The sequence below is a fragment of the Lepisosteus oculatus genome, chromosome 11 (genome assembly GCF_040954835.1).
Source record: "Lepisosteus oculatus isolate fLepOcu1 chromosome 11, fLepOcu1.hap2, whole genome shotgun sequence".
NCBI classification, from domain to species: domain Eukaryota; kingdom Metazoa; phylum Chordata; class Actinopteri; order Semionotiformes; family Lepisosteidae; genus Lepisosteus; species Lepisosteus oculatus.
The window spans coordinates 12756695-12777799 of NC_090706.1; the positions used below are offsets into that span (position 1 = coordinate 12756695).

The 21105-nt window shown below is 39.4% G+C and overlaps 1 protein-coding gene across 1 annotated transcript; it reads left to right on the plus strand.

Annotated features, from left to right (window-relative positions):
• Positions 1-2755: 2755 nt before the first annotated feature.
• Positions 2756-10291, plus strand: LOC138241861 (uncharacterized). Its single transcript, XM_069195857.1, has 10 exons — positions 2756-2923; positions 3709-3835; positions 4228-4328; positions 4734-4803; positions 5009-5117; positions 5377-5410; positions 5928-7011; positions 7474-9212; positions 9569-9635; positions 9896-10291. Exons 1-10 carry the CDS (start codon positions 2849-2851, stop codon positions 10012-10014), a joined length of 3525 nt encoding a protein of 1174 aa, XP_069051958.1. The 5' UTR covers positions 2756-2848; the 3' UTR covers positions 10015-10291.
• The last annotated feature ends 10814 nt before the right edge of the window (positions 10292-21105 follow it).

A 21105-nucleotide genomic window follows, 5' to 3' on the forward strand; every position in this document is an offset into this window, starting at 1 on the left:
TAGGTGCGAGTGTTGCAGATGGCACACGGGGGCCACTTGGAAATAGTCAAAGTCAAACAGCAGTGTCTGGATCTGGTTTCGTGGCCAGGAAATGACCGAGACATCGAAACACTTGTCAGGTACTGTGAAGCCTTCCTCCTGGGACAGTAGGAAGTAGGAAAACAGAGAGCCCTGCACCACATCCTCTCCTGCCCCCAGACTGGCCATCCGAGCCCTGGGATCTTCTCCAGCTGGACATCTGTGAGGAGCTGCATGGTGTCTTTCCCCCTTACAGTTTCCTCATTATGGTTTCTAATTTGCTCTTGAAATGGCTGGAAGTGGCCTCCACTAGATCGGTCACCACTCAGGCAGTCATTGACTTCCTGGATTCCCTCTCTGCCCACACTGGTTTTCCAACCAACATCACCAACGACAATGGGCCGCCGTTTGTGTCCACTGAGTTTGGCTGACCAGGACATACGACACACTCGTAAGGGCCTTATACAACCCAACGTCAATCAGTGGGCTGAACGACTGAATCAGACAGTCAAAAATGGCATCAGGGCCCACCTGACAGAGGCCTGCTCCTTCCCAACTGTGTTCCTCCGCACCCTGCTGCACTATTGGACTACAGCCACAGAACTGGCATTATACAATATAAGAAGCCAAAAGTCTCTGAAAAAAAAGTGCATATATGAGCAAATTTTGTGTTCATCTTTTATTTGAGCCGCCTGGGAAGACAATCTCGATGTCAGTTTTTCAGATCGAGGCTGGACATCTGTACACTGTAAGTTACACACCTCCTGCATTAGTGCACGTCGCTTATTAATACAATTTAAAATCATGCACCGACTCCATATGTCTAAAACCAATAGAATGGAATCTAATTCTGTAAAATAATCTAAAGGTAAAAGAATCAAAACAGCAAGAGATTTTTACGTATTTGGTCACTTCTGTTTTTCTTTTTGTGAATGTCTGTGATATGGCTTTTTTAAACAGAAAAGCAATTTTAACAAAAATAAGCATACAGTGGTCCCTTTTGATAACTTTTCGGTGGCTTTTTGATCGTACATGATTCATGCAGCCATTTCCTGAAGATACTGATGCAGTCTTTAACAACAGGGCTGGATACCTTGTTCCACGCTCTTATAACCTTTTGGGTAAGGAAGTGTCTTGGGCGTTTAAAACCGAGACCTTCTTCACAAGTTCTACTTCTGCCCTCTTAGTTCAAAAGACTTCCGCAGAGTTGACTTTGCCAATGGTATAATGTGATAGAGAATGCAAGGTAACCAACACTAAAGCACCTGTTTGTCTACCATTTTCTTAATAAACAGCATCTTCAAACAATCTAGTGGGATTGTTTGAAAGTGTTCTTTCTAACCTTGATCTTCAGTGTGTGTCAGTGCTGCTGCTCTTTTCTCTCTCTTCATGTTCTCAGCAGGTCTCTTGCCTCGTCTTCTTCAGTCCTGTACTGATCCAGAGCTCACCCTTCTGGTCACTCATGAGCCCTGGGTGTTTCCTCTGGCTGGTGGCCGGGTGATGGGAGCCATGCGGGTGTGGGCAGGAGCCCAGACGCGTGCCTGGAGGGGCTGCTCTGCTGTCACCCGCTGTGTCCAGGACAACTTCACAGCCTACTGGCTTCCTGGGCCTGGTGCAGCACTGCCTGCTCCTCTCCTGAACCTCATGCAGGATAAGACACTTGGGAAGCTGCGATGGTGAACAGCCTTTCCTGTCAAACAGTAAGACCACAACAATTAGAAATCCCCACGCAGCTACATAGACATCGGCACTGGATCCCTTAGCTCTTGGTTCTCAGATCATTTCAGCCCAGTCTTGTAGTCTCCACACTGTTTCCTTCTCCCAGCCAAGAGCTGAGCAATCTTGTAGGACTTGGCTGACTCTATTAATTGACTTCTTTATTATCAGACCATGGAAGACGATTGTAAAGCATTTGCCAGAAAAACAAATTGTGTTGTGCAAGAAAACAATTGAGAGCTGTTGTTAAGCTATAAGGAACACTACAAACTTTTTCAGAACCTTTTTCAATTTCTTAATTTTTATCGGTCTTCAAAAATGAGCCTTCCTATTTTTAATTTTCTATAAAACTGCAGTGTGAGGAGATGGGTGGTGTAGCCTTCATTTGACTTTGTTCCACGTAAATGACATTTGTTTCCATCAAGAGTATCATCCTATTCTTATACTGTAGTTGTTCTCCTTGTGTTTCTGAATTCCTGCTTTGTTCCCTTTCTTACACTGATTTAAATTAATCTCTGATCATTTCAAAGTTTTCACTCCTACCATGTGAATTCGTATATGGGAAATCTCATTCACTTTGCATTCAGAGGTGGCTCATGTTTATTTAAAAGGATGCATTTAGTTGAAAGAATGGATATATTGGAATTTGTAGCATTTATCATGTTAGTACAGTACTGTTTTATGGATGGATATTTAGAAACTATGTTGGCTTTCTAAACTCGTTACACAATATTATATTTTGTTATACAAGAATTTTTAACTTGATGACTGTCACAAATTATACGTTAAAATACGAAACTTTGTTGAAATAACTTTCTTATTGGTTGTATCAGAAAGATAAAGTATATATACATGGCCTATACCTCGCGTGTGATGAGTGAAAAGGACATAGCTTTAATGTACAGTATGTATTCCTCGTTAGTGGTGATGACGTAATCCCAACAAATGGCATGCAGTGTGTTACGTCACAAAGGTTGCCATAGTACAGAGGACCGTGGTTTTTTAAAATTACACTGCACCTGCAGCTAGCTTGGTGTAATTCCTCGCGTTTGCTCTGTGTAATTTAATATAATTAAATTAATATAAACAATTAACACACTTTATTCTGAGAAAGATGGGAAGAAGACGTCGTAGGAAAGCCCGCGGTAGAGCTCCTGCACCTGTTAAAACCGATCACATGGTTTCTGAGGTAATGCTCTCGAGGCTATGGCCGGGGCGCCGCCTCCTTCATATTACTTCAATTAAAGTAGCTTTTTACATCAAAGATTGACATTGTTTTATAGATGATGTACATATCTAGCCAGGCATGTATGAACCTGATAATCGCTGGTGAGCAGTTTTAAAACGTTAACATTTTCCCTTGCAATTCTGTTAAGCGGAGTTAATATCAGTTACGTTCAAATAATCTTAAAAGGTTAAAATGGAAATCAAAATACTTTTAAACTAGTTTACGTCGTTTACTTTATATTGACGAAGTTGTTACGTTCAATTACGTTTTACTTATGTATTCTTGTAACGCTTTTAATTATTTTATCTAACACTCGGTTAATTTAATAATCAATCCTAGTTAATCCTTTAAGAAACTGTTTTTCAAAATCATATATTTAATACAGTCCAAGCCTACTGGACAAAAGGAATAGCCTGGTTTGGTGCTCTTATGTCAACTGTTCTTTTTTCTGTTTAAAAAGTAATGTCACTACGGTCAGACTTCAGCTGGAAGTGAAATGTGAATTTTGACTCAAAAACCGGCTTTTAACGAACGACTCGATCAAGTTAGTGAACGCATGCTGGGCCAACAGACAATTTAAAGATATACATGTATTTATTATATTTTAACCGTATGTGTTTTTTTGTTTTTGCTATCTTCATTAACACATCGCAGACATCGAGGACGGTGGGAAGTGTAATAAAGTTTGAAATAAGGCCTCGCGTGGCGTGTTCTCATTCAGGCTGTCTCTCCTCTTCCCCTAACAGCAGGCACTTCAGGAGACAGTGGCCCCCGAGCTCAAGGCTCACCTGCAAGCTGGCGATGAACCAGCAGATCATGGGAGCGTTTCCAAGACCGGACAGGTCAGAGAAATACCCCCAGGCGCTGACCAGGGTAAGCAATAACATCCCATCTCTTCACAAGCAGCTTGTGAAGCTTAGGAGTTCTAATTATTCACATTTTACTTATATTGTCAATAACAGCATTCATTCTCGATACAGTTGTTCACAGTCACACTGTAGTTATTGCACTCATTTCTGTATTCTAAGATGAGGGCTATTATTTGAGAGAAATGGGCTATGTACTGGGAATAAGAAATTCAAGTAGGGAGATGCGTCAGCATGTGTAGTTTGCAAAGGAACAGGTAAAGGTTTATTCCATGTTGAAAGGAAAAGAAAAGAGGCACAGCGTTTCAGCTGTGGAGTCTTCTGTGATCAGGGGGAAGAGCACAGTCTCTCTTAGTATTTCTATGATTGCAGTTAATGAAAGGTTGTTGTTTTTTACAGCTGATAGCAGCCCTGATGTCAGTGTTCTCAGTCCACGTGAGGAGAACATCTCTTCAGTCTGCATACCCAGATCTCACCTGATGCCGAGCAACTTTTTATTTGTAAGTAAGACAGGGTGAAAACATTTTAAGGACCTCAACTATCAAGGACTATTGTGGAATCCAGGGGTGGATTGTGTTTTATTGGAAAAGTGAGCATTCACAAAAGCATAATCGGTCTCTTTCTTTTGGTCCTTTCCTTAAGTCAAAACTTGGAATAACCTGTTCAATAATGTTCTTCGCTTTTGAAGTTCTATGTCACTTAAACTGATGACTGTACTTCCATACAACTTTGAACAGCTCTTCTTTCAGACTGATAGAACTGGGCCTTGTGGTTTTGTTATATTCAAACAATAACTGTGAACATGCAAGTGAATTTCTGAAATGTTGTTCATAGAAGCAGGTGCAAACAGTGATTTCTTTGCTTGCTGTTTACAGTATCTTTCTACTTTATTTGTGTAATTGCAGAGGATTTTGGAAATTGAAAATGACATGGAGACAGAGAAAGAGGCCTCAGATGTTTTTGGCAATGAAACAAGTAAGACCAGCAGAGGCAAAGAAGGGTTCAGGGCAAACGCACACTGTTATACATCCATAAAGAAAATCTGTAACCATACAAATCTTTTCGAATAATCAAAAATCACAAGTGCTTTTAGACCAGGCTGGGATATGTTTGCCTTACTAACTGCCCTGTATTAACAGACATAGTGAACTGAAGCCATGGATATTTCTCCTCTCTCCAGGAACAGATTCTGGCCATCTCATGTTCTTGGGAAAGATGAGCCACACTTCATCTAAAGTAGAAAGTTCAGGAATCGTCACGAAGTTCAGGAATCAGAAGCGCTCTGCTTTGTGAGTCTTTCTTCTCTGATTTTGTATGTCATTTCAGTGGGCAGATATATGGTCACGTCATGTGTTTCAGATTTTCTGAAGCAGAGGTGGGATCCTGAGTATTACCATATCCCACCATGCAGTAAAACATCAGTAAAAATATTATTTATACTTCCTTGTAATTCATCTTTATTTTTAAATGTGCAGGACTCTCTGAAGAGTTTGTCAGATTTTAAAGTAATTTTGCACTGATCAAAATCCATTGCTTATGTTTTTACAGAGAAAGGAAGATAGTAAAGGACATAAGAGGAATAGTGAGTACATATGAGTATAAATTCTTTGGGGCAAAATAATTATAATGATGAGTAGTGTGCTTTGGATACTGCATCACTATCAGTATGATAAATACACCCAATATACTGAGGTTGTCTACTTAGTGTGGAGGATATGACATGATGTCAATCTCGTAGAGAATTTGCTGTACTGAGCACTAGTGACTGTGCTCTACAGGCAGCTTTTTGGCCAATGCCGCCATCTAGTGAAACAAGTACACAACAGCACCTGGTACCTCCTTTCTGGGGGTAACTTGAGAGATATCTCATAAAACTAAGGGAAACTGGTCACCTCTGGTATGCCATACCTCTGGTATGCCATAGAGACTAACAGACCAGATTCAACTGTTTTTCAGATTTCAGAATGTATACAATTATACCGTAACAATGTATTCAAGTTGTTTTGTGTATCCTAATAATAAAAAAGTGGGGACCCATTTAGTGTCTTTCTGTTCAATTAAGGACTTGTTTGTCTTGTATTTGTCTTTTTTTTAAATAGGTTACAAATGAGGGGCAGAACCTCATTTTGCAAATTATAACAACAAGAATGGAGAGAGTGAGCCACAGGCCGATCCATGCCATTCCACAGCTTGGAGAGGAACAGTGCTCCCAGAAAGTGCTGCATATGGAGGCGTCCCCATGCAGCTCCAAAGTCTTGTTTAGCCCCTTGCTGAGCAACTTGTTTCCCTGCAGGGAGTTCACTTACTTCGATGCCTTGGGGCAGGCCAGGAAGAAGACACCTCTATGGCTGGATCCAGTCTCTAATTCCATAAAAAACCCCATGTGTCAAGACTCGTGTGAGAGAAAGGACAGGGAGGTAGCACTGCACCCATCCCACCAAGTCCAGCGCTATCTCACACACTGCAATTCAGTTTTGGAGCTGGATGAGCCCCTTTCCCATTCAATCACATCAGTCCTGCCTGCGAAATCTGAGGTGAGGGCTCAGAAAGTCAGAATGAACAAGAAACCAGTCAAAGCTCTCACCTTAGAGAATTTGGTGATCAAGCCTCAGTTCAGGTGCGTAGACATGGCTGTCCAAAACATGGCTGTAGAGGAATTTTCCCTTGAAGGCCATGGGACTGGAAGAGAGATTCAGAAATGCTTCTCATCATCGCAAGCATCATCAAAGTCAGCACAGACTTCAGGAGTGCATTCTTCAATGATTGTAAGGGCAGTGACCACTAGCGTTGCCAATGAAAGGGACAGGACCTTTGCCTACAATCCAATAAATACTCCATGCTCTTCCAGAATAACCTTGATCACACTCAGCAGATCTCCTCAGATCTTCACCCTGAAGATTGAGAATTTGGATGGGAAGCCGACAGCGCAATTCCCTAACAACTCACGATACATCACTTTCAAGGTGAACAAGGGATGGAATTGCACTCCTCATAGCACGAGCGAAAGCAGATTGCTATATCTGAAATCCCTGCCTGATGAAGAGAACAGCCTGCTGGAGACAAAAAAACATCCATCCCCCAGTTCACTGGTGTACAATGACAGCCTGATGATGAAATCCTTCATAGGATCTCAGATGACTGTTATCACCTCTACAACTAAAGTGTTGTACATTGATCATCAAGGTGAGTATTCAGTTGCCTGCACATTCAATATTCTTGTCAGAGTATGTGAACATTTGGATATTTCTTTTCTTGCTTAATTGGACCAACATGTATTATTTATTTAATAGACTGTATGTTAATCAAAAGCAGGCCATTATTGTGAGGTTATTCATGGTAAAGTTACCCTGCTCATTGGTATAGTAGTAGTGTCCCATGTGGAAATAGCCCTTAATCACTATTATACACTTCTGGCTCTTGAAAAGTAGGCTTGTTTGTTTGTTTTTTACAGGATAGATAAATTGTATTATGGGAAAACATGTCAGCTGTGGTTTTGTGTTAGACACTTCAGCCTATTTTTTTTTTCCACTTTAGCACCATTAAGTTAAAGCAATCTTAGGAGATATAAATCTTCTGAATCTGACTTCTTGTTCTCACTCCAAATTGAACATCTTTTTGTGAACACAAACCATTTCTCTCTTACAGACCTCAGGCAGGCAGGCTTGCGCTCTATAGAAGGGGTGTCCGCCAAAGAGGACGCCTGTGCAAAAGGGGTTCAGTATGCAGAGAGTCCCCAAACCGTATGTGTCCAGGATGAGGACTTCTCCAGAACCAGAATGTCTTGTGAAGTGGTCGACAGCAAACAGACATGCAGAAACCCCACTGAAACAGGAATGAGAGTTGCTGATAAAGAGAGCTCTTTTGAGATGGTGGTGAGACCCAAACTATTTTTGAAGGACTTGGGAGAATCAGCTAAGGGCCAGTCCAGATCAGGCAAAAGAATTCCAAATCATTTCCAAAATATATGTGTCCCACTTCTTCAGCAGCAACTGAAGTCTAACAATAGCAGGGAAAATTCTTCATCCTCCTGTTCCCCCACACATGAATTGGTCAGATTCAGTGGCCAAAGCTGTGCAGTGGCACCATCGGTGGCCTCTTCAGAGTGCCTCGCTGTGTGTTCTGAAACAGTGAAAGAAATTATCTCCACACTGCTCTTGGAGATAGTCCCAAATTTGTGTAGAGGAGGAAGCCCATGGTATGTGTCTGAACATACATTCCTGATCCACTCTCTGTTCAATAACGTGGTGAAGCGGCTGTCTGCTGTCCCAGGGGTGACGGTCTGCGAGAAGAGAGAAGAAAGCAATGTCTTCTGTCAATCCGGGACCATCAGTGAGATTGTACACAGTGTTCTCAGACAACTGGAGAAGGATTATGATTCCATGTACATTATCCAGTTTGCAGTAGCTGCCAAGAATCAGGTGGTTCTCAACAGCGCTGCACTGCTTGTGGTTAAAGAGATTTTAAAACTAAAACAAAAAAAGTCTGTGAATGCCCACCAGAAGTCTTCTACCAATATGAGAGCAAAACACCCTACTGATCCTCCTTCCATATCCTTGCCCTTAGGTTTAGTAGAGGAAGTAGTATCGTGCCTTTTGCTGAAAATAGATCCCGAGTTTTCAAATTCATTGGATCCCTCTTCCAAGCCAGATGGGCTGCCAAGGTTTCAGTTTAGCCAGATGGCCTTGCATATGATTTACCAAACTTTGGCTGCACTGATGAATGCCCCTGGGGTGTCTGTAGTCCAAGAGGAGGGACACAACACCACCTTTCCACCACCTGACAAGATTAAAAATGCTGTGAGCTGCATTTACAGAGAACTTGTCCAGAGAATGGGCTCAAAGTTTGACCTTCAGTTAGCAGTGGCTTCCCAAAGCCCGGCTGTGATCAAAATGATGATAGCACATGTGACCCGCGAAGTCTTAAAAATGCTGGTTTCAGGGAGCGAATGTTCCAGTCCGTGTATCCTTTCCTCGGGGCCTGCTGGCACTTTTGACCTGGACCCAAAGGAATCTGAGATGAGCTGTGACAGAGGCACAGAAGAACTACCTTCTGAAAAAAGCTGCTGCACAGTTGTGAAGGAGGCTGTAGAAATACATGAAAGCTGTCTGCAACCTACCAGCCGTAGTGAACTTTCTAAATCAGACACCTTTTCCTCCACAAACCTGAAGAGTCATTCTGGCCAGAAAGCCTCCTGTCAAGTGGGTTCTGCAGCTGTCGATGTTGCCCTGGATTCAGTAGCCTTTCACAGTGCAGCTCCAGGCTCCGTCCCTGCTCTAGAGGAGAACAGCTCAGGCTATGCCATGGCTGCTGAACCACTGTCGTTGCTGGAGAGCGCAAGAGATGAAAAGAGAAAGCCTGGAAAAATGAAGGAGGAGGCCAAAAAGGTAAGCACAGGGATGAGCAGTGCAGATGTCAAACGCTTGGGTAATTGTTTTCCTTTGCCCTTGTGCACAAGCCATCCTTCTGATACAATAGGCTGTTCCTCAGAAAGTTTATGATGATCTGAACTTTAAAAAGGACTATAACATTTTGTTGGCAGCATGTGGAGAAGCTGCAGACACAGTATAAAAAAGTTTTTGAAGTTTTTACATTTCTCTAACTACCCAAATTGCACACCCCAGTAACTGATGCATAGCCCCATAGTATTGAGGACTTTTGGGTAGGAACTTAATACAAAGAGCTTTTCCTGGTATTGCTTGTGTTGGAATAATCTAACCTCATGTTCTTTGTCTATACACAGGCCAGCCAGAAATCTCTGAGCCTTGATAAAGGAACACAATATAGTGAGGCTGAGGGCCACCAAGCAGGTGAGTCCCCCAGAAATGATAGCATGTTCCACCCGGTCATTTACAGATAAATAGAGATTGCTCATCATTCCATGGAATGTTCTCTTTTTGTTTAAAAATTGATGTCGTTATTGTGGAACTTATCAACACCATAACAACTGAATAAGTGAACTGACATTTTTAAAGTGCATTAATGATTTTTTTATTTTCAGCGTAAACACTCAAGCTTTCTATTGAGCATAATGTTAATATGGGAGAAATGTTCTGCTCTCTCTTTTCAGATTCTCCATCTCCTGCAGTGGAAACTAAAAAGTCCAAGAAGAAACGTAAAAACATCTGTAAATTATTCTCACAGGCAATGAGGAAACTGGTTTGTATGAAGCCAGTGTTGGATGATTGATCTTCACAAGAAGTCGTATTTTAATATTTACAATATTTTAGCATTTTAAGGAAAAAAACTCAATTTTTAAAATTTAATGTCACGGAATGAAAGAATGGATGTGAGGCAGCAGGTGTCAATAGCCCAACATCATCAGCATGACCAGAGTGTCATTAAGGACAATCTTTCAACCAGATGTTTCAGCAGCTTAGAATGATCCATACATGCTGTATACTGTGTTGGGTAGTCAGTAATAGATATTGTAAATGCTACGTAATAAAAAGGAAATTATAAAGTATGACTGTCTTGTCTGGTTTGTTGGTGCAGTCTTGGTTCTGGGAGATATATATCTATCCTTTTGCAGACGAAAAGGGTTCTAACATCCTTTAAAATTGCTAGAAGGCATAGTTGGCTATAAAAGCAATCAAGGTTTCTGCATTAAACGATTGTTGACGGAAGCCAGAGTATCAGCCCTAACAATGTGGCAGTGAAGATTGGTCCAGACCCCCACCACCCTTTGTGTGATGATGTGCTGCATGTTCTAAGTCTCCTATGCACTCCCTATTAGTTTTAAAGACTGCTGGGCTTTGTTGTTGCTTTTTTTAATCTTTTTTAGCATCATAAAATAGTCATTCACTGTAGAATGTGTTCCCTAAACGAATTAACAAGACTTATTGCTCTGAAGCATTTAGTACCCTGTTTGCGTGGTTAACTAGATTAAAGGTGGCCTAAAAAATAAGAAGAATTGAAAGAATTGAAGTAGCTTCCTTATGTTTGCACAGGTCTTTGTACTTTATGCTGCATGGCTAAATCCCTTGGACAAATAGTTTTTCGGGTCCTGATAAATCTGAAGCTAATTTGCAGGAATCACACCTTTTGTTAAAGACCAAGTGGTCTTCCAGTGACATTTGCCAATAATGGACTTAAAGCAGGTCACTTTGGTAGCATGTTTTTTGCTTGTTGTAGCTTTTTTAGACTGCTTTTGATTGGCCATATAACAACAGCACCATACCAGTACAAAGATATCATTTAGTGAAAATATTGGACAGTGTGTATGTAGCTGGAGACAGAGTGCACATTGATCAGGAAGTGGCGAATTAAGATAAAATAGTGCTGCAAATGTAGCACGGTATTTTAGATGTAAAGATTTGCTGCTTATCTGTCCAGAAATAATATACTGTAGACACAGAGAGCTATCTGAAATTGCAAAACCCACGGGTTTTAACAGATAAATACTTCTTGGCATTACATAAATTATTCTGTTTAAATGTTTCTTGACACTGATACATTTTTGCCCCTCTCTGTGGCTTCTGGTTAATCAATTCTTAGCCCCAGTGGCTCACGATAATTCATTTTGGTGTTGTGTGATATTAGTGTATATCTACTCACCTGTGTCTCCTTGCATTTCCCAGGTTGATAGTTAAACTGTAAATCACTTCATCTCTCTGTCATACTGTAGATCACTGCTATTTAAGTAGACTGTGGTCTCACAGATACTGAAAGGTACTTTTTGTAGTCATTCTTCTTTAGGTCCAGTAAGCCTTTTTATATCACAATTTTCAAAGTTTAAAGAGTTTAAAGGTTATTTGTAATCCTGACCTGCAGCTGGCCCAAAATGTTGATTTTTGCTTGCCTTTCAAGAAGCAGGTAACACGAAAAAGAAAGACTGGAAAATGAAAGCAGATTCACAGCAGTTACTTTACAAAAGGTCATGAAACTGGCACTTTAAGCATTTTGGACTACTTTAGAGTCATTTGGGTACCTTTTGAACACGGCTTTTCAAGGCAAGGTTTTTGATATACAGTAGGTTGCCGAAGTGCCCGAAACTAGGGTTAGGGTTATTTGAAATCCTGACCTGCAGACGACACCACACTTGTTGATTTTTATTTGTCATTCCAGCAGCAGGTAACGAGAAAAAGAAATACTGAAATATTCTAACCTGACATGACTGTGACTGTCATTGAGTGATGGCAGTTTAAAAAGGACAAAGACTGTGGTCAATTCAGGTTGTATAAAATAACCTCAATGTTGGCTTAGGTGTGTTATCTTTTTTTTCACACAGTAGACACTCACTCTTTTGACTTTGCGTGACTAGGTGACTGTCAAATAAGGGATGGAATGTGGTTTTGAGCCTGTGGGTGATCACACCAGGACACTCCCATCTCTCATTTCAAGTCCTGAAGTCCCTCATCAGACTTGTAAGCCTTAGTGAGGAGGACTCAGAAGAAAAAAAAAAATGGGAGGACACTAGTTCCTCCATTGGACCAACGGTAGGAGAGGACTTGGACACCAGAGCAGGATTCTACAGAGAGCAGCAGAGGAAGGCGGAGGCAACATCCTAATATTGGATTTGGAGAAAAATGGGGGAGGACCACAATGTTGGGGATGGCCATGTCTGGAGTGAATGCTTTGGTGGAACTGAAGGACATGGAGATTAATTATTTTCTTTGCTGTGTCAATAAGAGGCACATCTGGTTACCATCTGGTTTTGTGTGAATGGGGATGTTGGACATTGGTTTTGTGCAAGTGGGGACTAAGGGATTCCTGTGTTTTTGAGAGAACATGTGTTCCTAATAGATAGTCTCTTTGTGTGCAATTCTATGATAAAGGTAGAGGTATCTGAGTGTAGGTGTTAGTGAATCAAAATTATTTGTGTTGGATAACTGACTTACTGTATCTGCTCTGTGCGTGCACTAGTGACACTGGAAAACATAAAGAACCTATTGCAGTGACCTAGCACCTTAAATTCCTGGATGGCATTGTCAGCTACAAAAGCTACATGTAGAATTCAAAGAACCTGCATATTGGGGTCACAAGAGTTCCTGCATTTTGGGATCACTATGCGTGACGCGTCAGGACTTTAACCTTAGTTTAAGAAGCCAGGGTGAGAGAGAGTCCATGCATAAACAGAATCCTACCCAACACACAAAATAATGTGTCTCACAAACCAACTGTGAATTTTGCTTAGTTAACAAAATGAATATCAGAGCATATTCAGTAATTGCTCTAATGCCCGAGATGTGCCAAGGTCTTCCCATCCATCTTGTTTGCAGCACGTTCACTTCTAAAACTGAAGTTCAGCAAAATGCGAACTTCTCAGAGGAACTGACTTCAGCACCAGTCTATGAAAGGTTCCCCGTCACAGAGCCAACCAGCTGAAGGAGTTTGGGAGAATCCTGGACAGCAGTGATAAACAAAGTCCAGCTCCATCTTCAGCATGAAATTAAATTCTGCAAGAATACTTGGAATATGAATTTCAATATTTGCATTGTAACTAAACAACGGGAAACTAAAACATTTATCAGAATCACGTTTGATAAAGCTTAGTTCATGACAAGTAAATTAATATTTGTCTTTGGGTTTGCATTAGATTTGGACCTTCTTTGAGGGGACCAGTATTCCAAACAAGGAGGGGCTTGGTCCACATATATACAATGTGAAGTCCTGGGAATGTTGAGGAGCCTAGAATGAGAACTCTTGAAGGTACACAGGAGACAACCGAAGAAGAGCCTGGTTCATAAACAAGAGAATTTGAAAGATTATCCTGTAAGCTACTGGTAGCCAGTACAGGTTTTCAGCATAAGGGACGTACGTTTAGCTTTTTAGATTTCTTTAGAATCAACAAGTTTAATAAAGGACAATTCCAATGTGAGTAAGTGATGTTAGAAACATATTCTCCACTTATAGCAGTCTCATAACCTGCTTTCCAGGGAAGCTGCACTCTGATAATGTGTGATTGATTATATATTAGGAGTCACTGTTTGTCTGTGTCAGTCATGTCATATCTTCTGCCTGCAAATGAAGAGAGTGGGCAGACACGTGGACAAAGGCAGAGCAACAGAGAAACTGTAATCAGTTTGCACAGAGCAACATGCTGTCTGTGCTCTGCTGTTAACGTTCTCTTAATCTCTCAAGACCAGAGCCAATTAATTCAAGAATAATAAATCTGACTTTGATTACATCTAAGGTTATGAACGCTGTTATTAGAAATTAACTAGAGCATTTAGTAGAGGATTTAGAAAAGTTAGTCTTGGTAACGTACTGAAACTTGTTAAAGTTCTTTAAACAAGCAAAACAACAAATGGATAAAGCAGATAAGAATTTCAGAGGGCTTTTCATAAAGTTCCTTATAAAGGATTAATTCTTACATTACAGGTTTCATAACTGGCCCACATTACTGGTGGTAGGCATTCAGTGAAATGTGTTGCTTGAAATAAGGAGTGGTTAATGGACAGAATGTTCAAATTGTGGTGATTTAATTAGTGGAGAACTGCTAACATGAGCTAGTAGTACTATTCTTAATTTATTTTAATGTTCTGCACCCTCTTATACAATAGTTAGTAAGCTACTCATGTTTGCAGAGTCTGTAGAGGATATTTTCAAAACATATTTTTCTTCTATCCTACGATTTTAACTCCAAAGATTGTTGCTATAGAAAAAAATACATCACATGTCAAATTTAAAAAGCAACGTTATCAGAAAGAAACAATGAGAACATCTGGGTCTGCAAGCAATATTTCTCATACAGAAAAGTAGTTGTAACACTAAGACCATAATGATTACAAAATGAAAATATTCAATTTAACCCTTGGCATTAATTCCCAAATTGGCTAATACAAAGAAGAAACTCACTGCTCTACAGGTGTGTGCATCCTGATTTTCCATGTGAAAAAATCGGGGGGATACAGTAAAGTATATCAAATAATTTGTGATTAACAGGAATGTCTAAAATATTTTTTATCTAACAACAGCTGCATGAAAGTGCCAAGGATGGAGCTCATATGATCCAAATGTGAAGGAGCACTGTGGCTTGTCCATGATTTTTTGAAGCTCTCATTGGTAATTTTCATTTATTCCTGAAATGCATCATTACCTAAAAAATCATCATAAGACAATATGATTTAATAATCTGAATTGACAGTCACTACAATGCACAGAATAAATGAGACTGGCTAAATTTTTCCTATTTTTTTCCAAATTAATTTTTTGTCATCTCACATCCCCCAGAGAGCTATTCATGTTTTTTTGTAATCCAACTTCATGTTTTAGGTGTGCTTTTTCAGACATGCTAAGTTGTTTCTTGTTGGGGTTTGAGTAATGTGTAATGAAAACTCTGACATACAGTAGTTTTGAATAGCAAAATAAAATTTGGAAGCTGCATCAGTGAGGTTGTGGGTTCAACGTGCACAGCTGGGATGTAAGATCTTGGTTACCAACAGCACATTAGGCCAGTTTTGTAGAAGGTCTGAGCACTGACAAAATTAAATGATTGGAGAGACTTAATGATCTTTTGATGAGTTTTCTCTCTGTAGTTTGGAACCCTGTTGACTACACAATCATGCAATGTAGTGGACCAATGAAGCTGACATCTGTTGCCAAAACTAAATGATCCACACTCAGATCTGCAAGTAATTTTGGCTGCATGCAAAATGAAATTTAACTAGTTCAGTGCAGAGTGCATTATCCAGGCGAGTTGTACACAATGTACCGTTAGTACTAGAGATAACAATTCCCCCCTTTACAAATAGATTGACTCCAATGTGTTAAGAGGATTTTTCTTATCCAATTCCCTTAAACTCAAAGAGCATCATATTCCATCCCACAAAGAGAGGAACATTGCTTGTTCTCATACTGTTTAACATAGAAAAGAAATCAAATCACATTCTAGGGAAATTAAGCAGACATATAATCATTGTTGTAATAATTTGCCATTTTATAGCCTTCATTAAACAATTGTAAATTATTTTCATGCCACTAAAGGGGCTCTAAATTAGTATTATGTTTATGGCCTCATGAGTATTATGCAAGATTTCAACGAAATGTATCACCCAGTATGTAAGGATAATGTCTGTTAAGATGCTACATTTCTTCTAAATTACACTACATGAATTTTAAAATTATAGAAAGATATGAGGGCAATTTCTTGCCAAATAGTGTAAAGCCAATTTAAAGCCTATTTATACAAACAAAACAGGCATTGTTCTCATGATACTTAAATAGCAAGTTTTTTCCCAACTAATTGAGGGAAATTAATTGACTTCACACACATCTGTTAATCTTTTTACATATCTTGAATCATTTTAGACACTTCTGTTATAAAATGATTTAGGATCAGTTATAAAATCTCCTCTTACCACAAACTTTTATGTTTGTCTTCCTACTGACCTACTTACTCATCAAAAAGTCTGTGTTGCACTAGCAAACAGGATGTGACATTTTCAATTTACACAGGATCACGGTATCACAAGTTCTGCTTTAGCTATTACACAGCTGTGTCAATTTGATAGAAATGAGGTCTGCTTTACAAGTCCTGTGTAACATACTATAACATCCCTTTAAGTTTCTTAACATTTGTGTAAATGTTCATAATTGCAAATCACTGCAGTGTACACTGTATAAATTGCACAGGTCTGTCAAATCTGATTATATGGGTAGGAAATGTACTGAACTTTAAAAGTGTGGGTGACACGATAGGTGGGGGCAGATGGGCTGTACAGTCAAAAAGATTCAAAAATCAACGTTAAAAAATCCTTTAACATTATGAGGATGTGTGTCATACAGAGCTACCCCTCAGAACAACAAATGAAAAATTACAAAGCTTATGCGTTAATAAATACAACCTATTTAAAACCCCCTGTGTAATTTACATCTCCCAAAGGAGAACTTTAAATGAAAGCAATTGTATTATCTGTGGAAAATAACACTTAACATATTCCTCCAGGAAATCAGTTCTCAGACATGGATCTGGATTGCTGTCCTATTTCCTTTGTGGGAGGTCAGCCAGGGCGATTCCAGGAAAAGGCAGAAACATTTTTTAGAAGTTAAATATGATGCTTGTTTACTGTAATTTTTGACAATACAACACATATAAAGTTATATATAAAATTAACTATTCTTAACCTACTGTACAGGATATGCAAAAGCAATGGTTGTCTGCACTCAAAGATTCACTTTGACTACTCTTTATCCACATTTTGTTTCAAACCAGGTAAACAGCTTCAAAACACTTTGTTATTATTGTGTTACAATTGATGCCTTCATTGTTCTATGGAAAGAGAAAACAGAAAACACACAGCTGAAAGAGTGCGGCCGATTGTGACCTGGCACACAAAAAACATTGCAGTACTGTAGATATATCACATAAATTGAACTACAAATGATAACACTTTAAACCTCAATGTGAATGATTAATTTTACTCGGAAATGTAGTTTGCTTTCCTCTACTTCAAAGGGAATACCATAGACTTTATCAGACAGCTTTATAGGGGGCGAAGGCTTTGAAAGCTCTTAGGCTGTAATAAGTTCCCTGTCAAACCCAGTCCCATGTTCATTCACAATTTGCCTAAGTGTCTCTGTGGCCTGTCCAGTATTATTGGACGACCTAAAACACAACACCAGAATAAAAGACAGCAAGTGGCAATAATAATGCAGATAATTTAAAATGTAGACATGTATAAATCAATTAAGCATGCTTCTGTTTCAAATTGCAATTTTTAACTAATTAACAACTAGCTGTTTTTCATATGTGTTGGCAATATTCACAATCAATTGAGAAGAGAAATTCTGTTCTATTCTCTTTAAAAATGTCATAGCTTGATGGATTAAATATCAACTTAGGTATTAGTCCAAACCTACAATAATGTTTAAAAGTGATGGAGCCATTCTCATTAATTATTTTTTTTGTTATACCATTGCAATTTGATGAAATGATGAACTGAGTTTTTAATACACTTTCATTTGGTACCCAAAAGTTCATCTCTGCTACTCTAACTCAGTCTTTCATGATATCCATCCATTTTCCATCCACTTCATTCAATATGTCACAAGGGAGCAGGAACCTATCCCACCAAACAAGGGGAGACAGGTTGGGATGCACCATGGACGGGATGTTGGTTTATTGCTCGGCAGAAATAGACAAAAACACTCACACACTTCCAGAATCACACCATAGCCAATTTTACAGAGGCTAATTAACCTGCTAGCATGTTCTTGAACTGTGAGAAGAAAATAGATCACCCAGAACATGGGAAGAACATGCAGATAGCACCCCAGGGCCCTGGTACTGCAAAGCTCTGGTCACCTATGCTACCCATCACTCCATAGTAATATTATTAAATAATAGTTTTGTTATAACTGTTAACCTTTTCAGAAATAGTGTTAACAATTATTGGGAATACAATAGGTATTAAAAAAGCATTGATTCCCTCCTGCTGTATAATACAAGTGATTGCATGTACAAACTGTTACAATATTATAGTTTACCCGCTATGAGAGTTAGTTTTTTCTTTCCAAGCAGAGAGCATTTTCTTTACTTTTTACATTTACAGTAGCTTTTCTTCTTATTATAAATGCAGCACTACTTTACTGTAATAAGATGTATTTCAGTATGGTAAAAACAGACAAAGTAAATGAAGTGTACAGCAGTGTACTTACTATACATCTGGGGATGTCTCTCATACAATGTCTGAAAAAAAAAGAAGATTGTAGGCTGCAACTTGGTGGAGGTGGGAGTCGTGGATGGAGAGACAGCAATAGCCTCACCCCCTTCCCACATGCAACCAAACTCACTCTCTTGCGCCTTCTTATTTGATTATCCCTCCTTCGTCATATACATTCTTTTGTTTTCATTTTCTTTTTTGTTTTTCTTGAATAAAGTTGCAGATAGTTGGAGCTCAGATCTGCTAATGTCGGAGCCAGTAGAAGGATGGGGATCTGATTCTCCTTCGGAAAATGGAAGCTTTTCGGCATTTCCTGCTTAGCTGCTCTCCTGATATTGCTTAAATGCTGCTGATAATGAGCAACCAAATTCTCCAATCCTCTTCTAAGCATTGTGTTTCTTTCAATAACCTCTGATCACAGAGATAGATGACTTTGTGTTGGCAGGCATAAACAGAATTTCAGTGTTAGCATGTGTGAATTCTCTAATGTGCTTCTGCAACGGACAGGGCTATTATCTAGGGTCAAGAGTACACAGGATCAAGAGCCTTGAAGGCAAGGTTCTTTGATTGCAGATATTTTTCCCTTTCAGAACAAAGCAATTATTAAACCAATCCCAGAAAAGTTGCATCAACATCCATGCCTTGGTATTAAACTGACAATGAAATCACATGTAATTCTTGTTTTTTTTTCTTTTAAGCGCTTAAGGTTTCTCTGCATAGTAGATTGTGAGAGACCAACACTTAAAATCTCTCCTAGTGTTGGTGCACAGAAGCAATCTTGCACAGTCTTTAAAGACCTTAACCCAAGTACTTGTGCTCTTTCAGATGGAATCAAAGACGTTAAAGAGATCTTCAAGCCTGGAACAAGCTACCAAGCCATGTTATTGAAGACAATACAATGACTTCTTTCAGAAAATGGCTGGATGGTCAAATAGCCTCCTCTCATTGGTAACCTTTATTTTCTTATGAAAGAAAGATAAATGCCAAATTGTCATTAGACTGAGTTCACAAATTCCTTATGCGTCCCCTGCAGCCCTTGGTGCTTGTCTCCCTGTACCTTTAGCTAATCATCCAGCCATTCTCATTTTCTTTTCCCTGTTTACTCATCCTCCACCTTCCCCCCTCTTTTGTTACACCCACAGCTAAAATGCTGTGCATTTTACCAATTCTTTTCACTTTTTGGTGTGTAATTTACCTATACTTATTCCTTTATTGCCTGCACACTGACGATAGTTTCCATCTCTAGCTTCTTCAAACCTTTTAATTGTCCTTTCAGAGAGAAACGCTCCACCTCATTACTCAGTCCTGACAATTGTGGCTCTTGTACTAATGCTTTATTTCAAATATTGACTGAATGTTGCCCTTGGTTATCAATGTTTTTTCAACATCTTATTTTCATAGTAGGACTGCTTTTTATTGGAAAATAAGTTGAGGACATATTATGGATACATGTAATGAATGCAGTAATCAAGAAATGCTATTGCTTTCTTAATGAAAAAAAGTTTAAAAAGAGCAACACCAAACTCCTGACCATAATCCACCTGTGGCTCTCTTATTTCTAAAAAAAGATTGAAAGTTAGGGATTCATTAGTCGAACGTAGAAATTAATAAAATTGCTCTAACCACGATATTTATTGACAAAGGAAAAATGAATTCATGAATGAGGCAGCAAATTGGAAATGTGTTATTCCTCAGGTTTCTCTATTGAATACACAAATACAGTAGCTCTATAGCCTCATCAGCTGATATGTGTGTCACAGAACTCTGCCCAACAGGTCAGTTTTTTCATTACGATAGACTAGTTATTTTACAGTTGAATGCTTGAACAATGGTGCATGAAGAGAACAAGGCTGTGTCTACATTCTTATGCTGATATCATCTCTGGAACCTCATGCTCCAGGCCAATACTGTCATAGAGCATGAAAGCATCTGGGCTGACACATAACTCTCCAGCAACATCTTAACAAGCCTCAGTGCACCACTGCCCCATCCAGGAGCACTAGCCCAGTTCCAATAATATAACATACAAGCAGTGTGGGATCCAATGTGGTTCAGCTGAAAGTCACACCGATAGACTGTGATAAGCAGGTTCCAGTATCTTCTGGCTGGCACAAGTTCAGGAGGTCCAACAGGTATTCATTTAGAACGTTCCTATGCCAGACCAGCTCCATTTCTCTCTGGGCAGTCATCTCTTTCATCTCCAACTCTCTTAATTTAATTGAGTAGTAATAACTGTTTTGTGAAACACATATCTTCATCCACAACGTTTGCATCAAGAATCCTGGGCAGACGTTTTTATGTAAAGACTCTCTTTCTCTTGGCCTGGCATCTTTAATAAAGTTGAACTACTGACTCAGACTACTTGTACAGTAGTTACGTGGATGGTAATGTGTGATAACCAGGTTTAATGTAAAGAGAAAATAAGAGCAAACAGGCAAGAAAATGAGATGTTCAGTAACTTTTTAAAGCAAGAAGTCACAATTGGAGATTGGGTTATGATGTCAACAGTTGTAACTCTTCTGAGGGTTCCTCACTGGTTGGTTATCCTTTTGGTAACATACAGTGACCTCTGTTTTGGGCAGAAGAGGATACCAGAAAGAAGGGAGCCATGCTGCACAATATATCATTTACAGAGTTTGAGACTGGAGCAGTTTTATGGACAGACAGATGGACT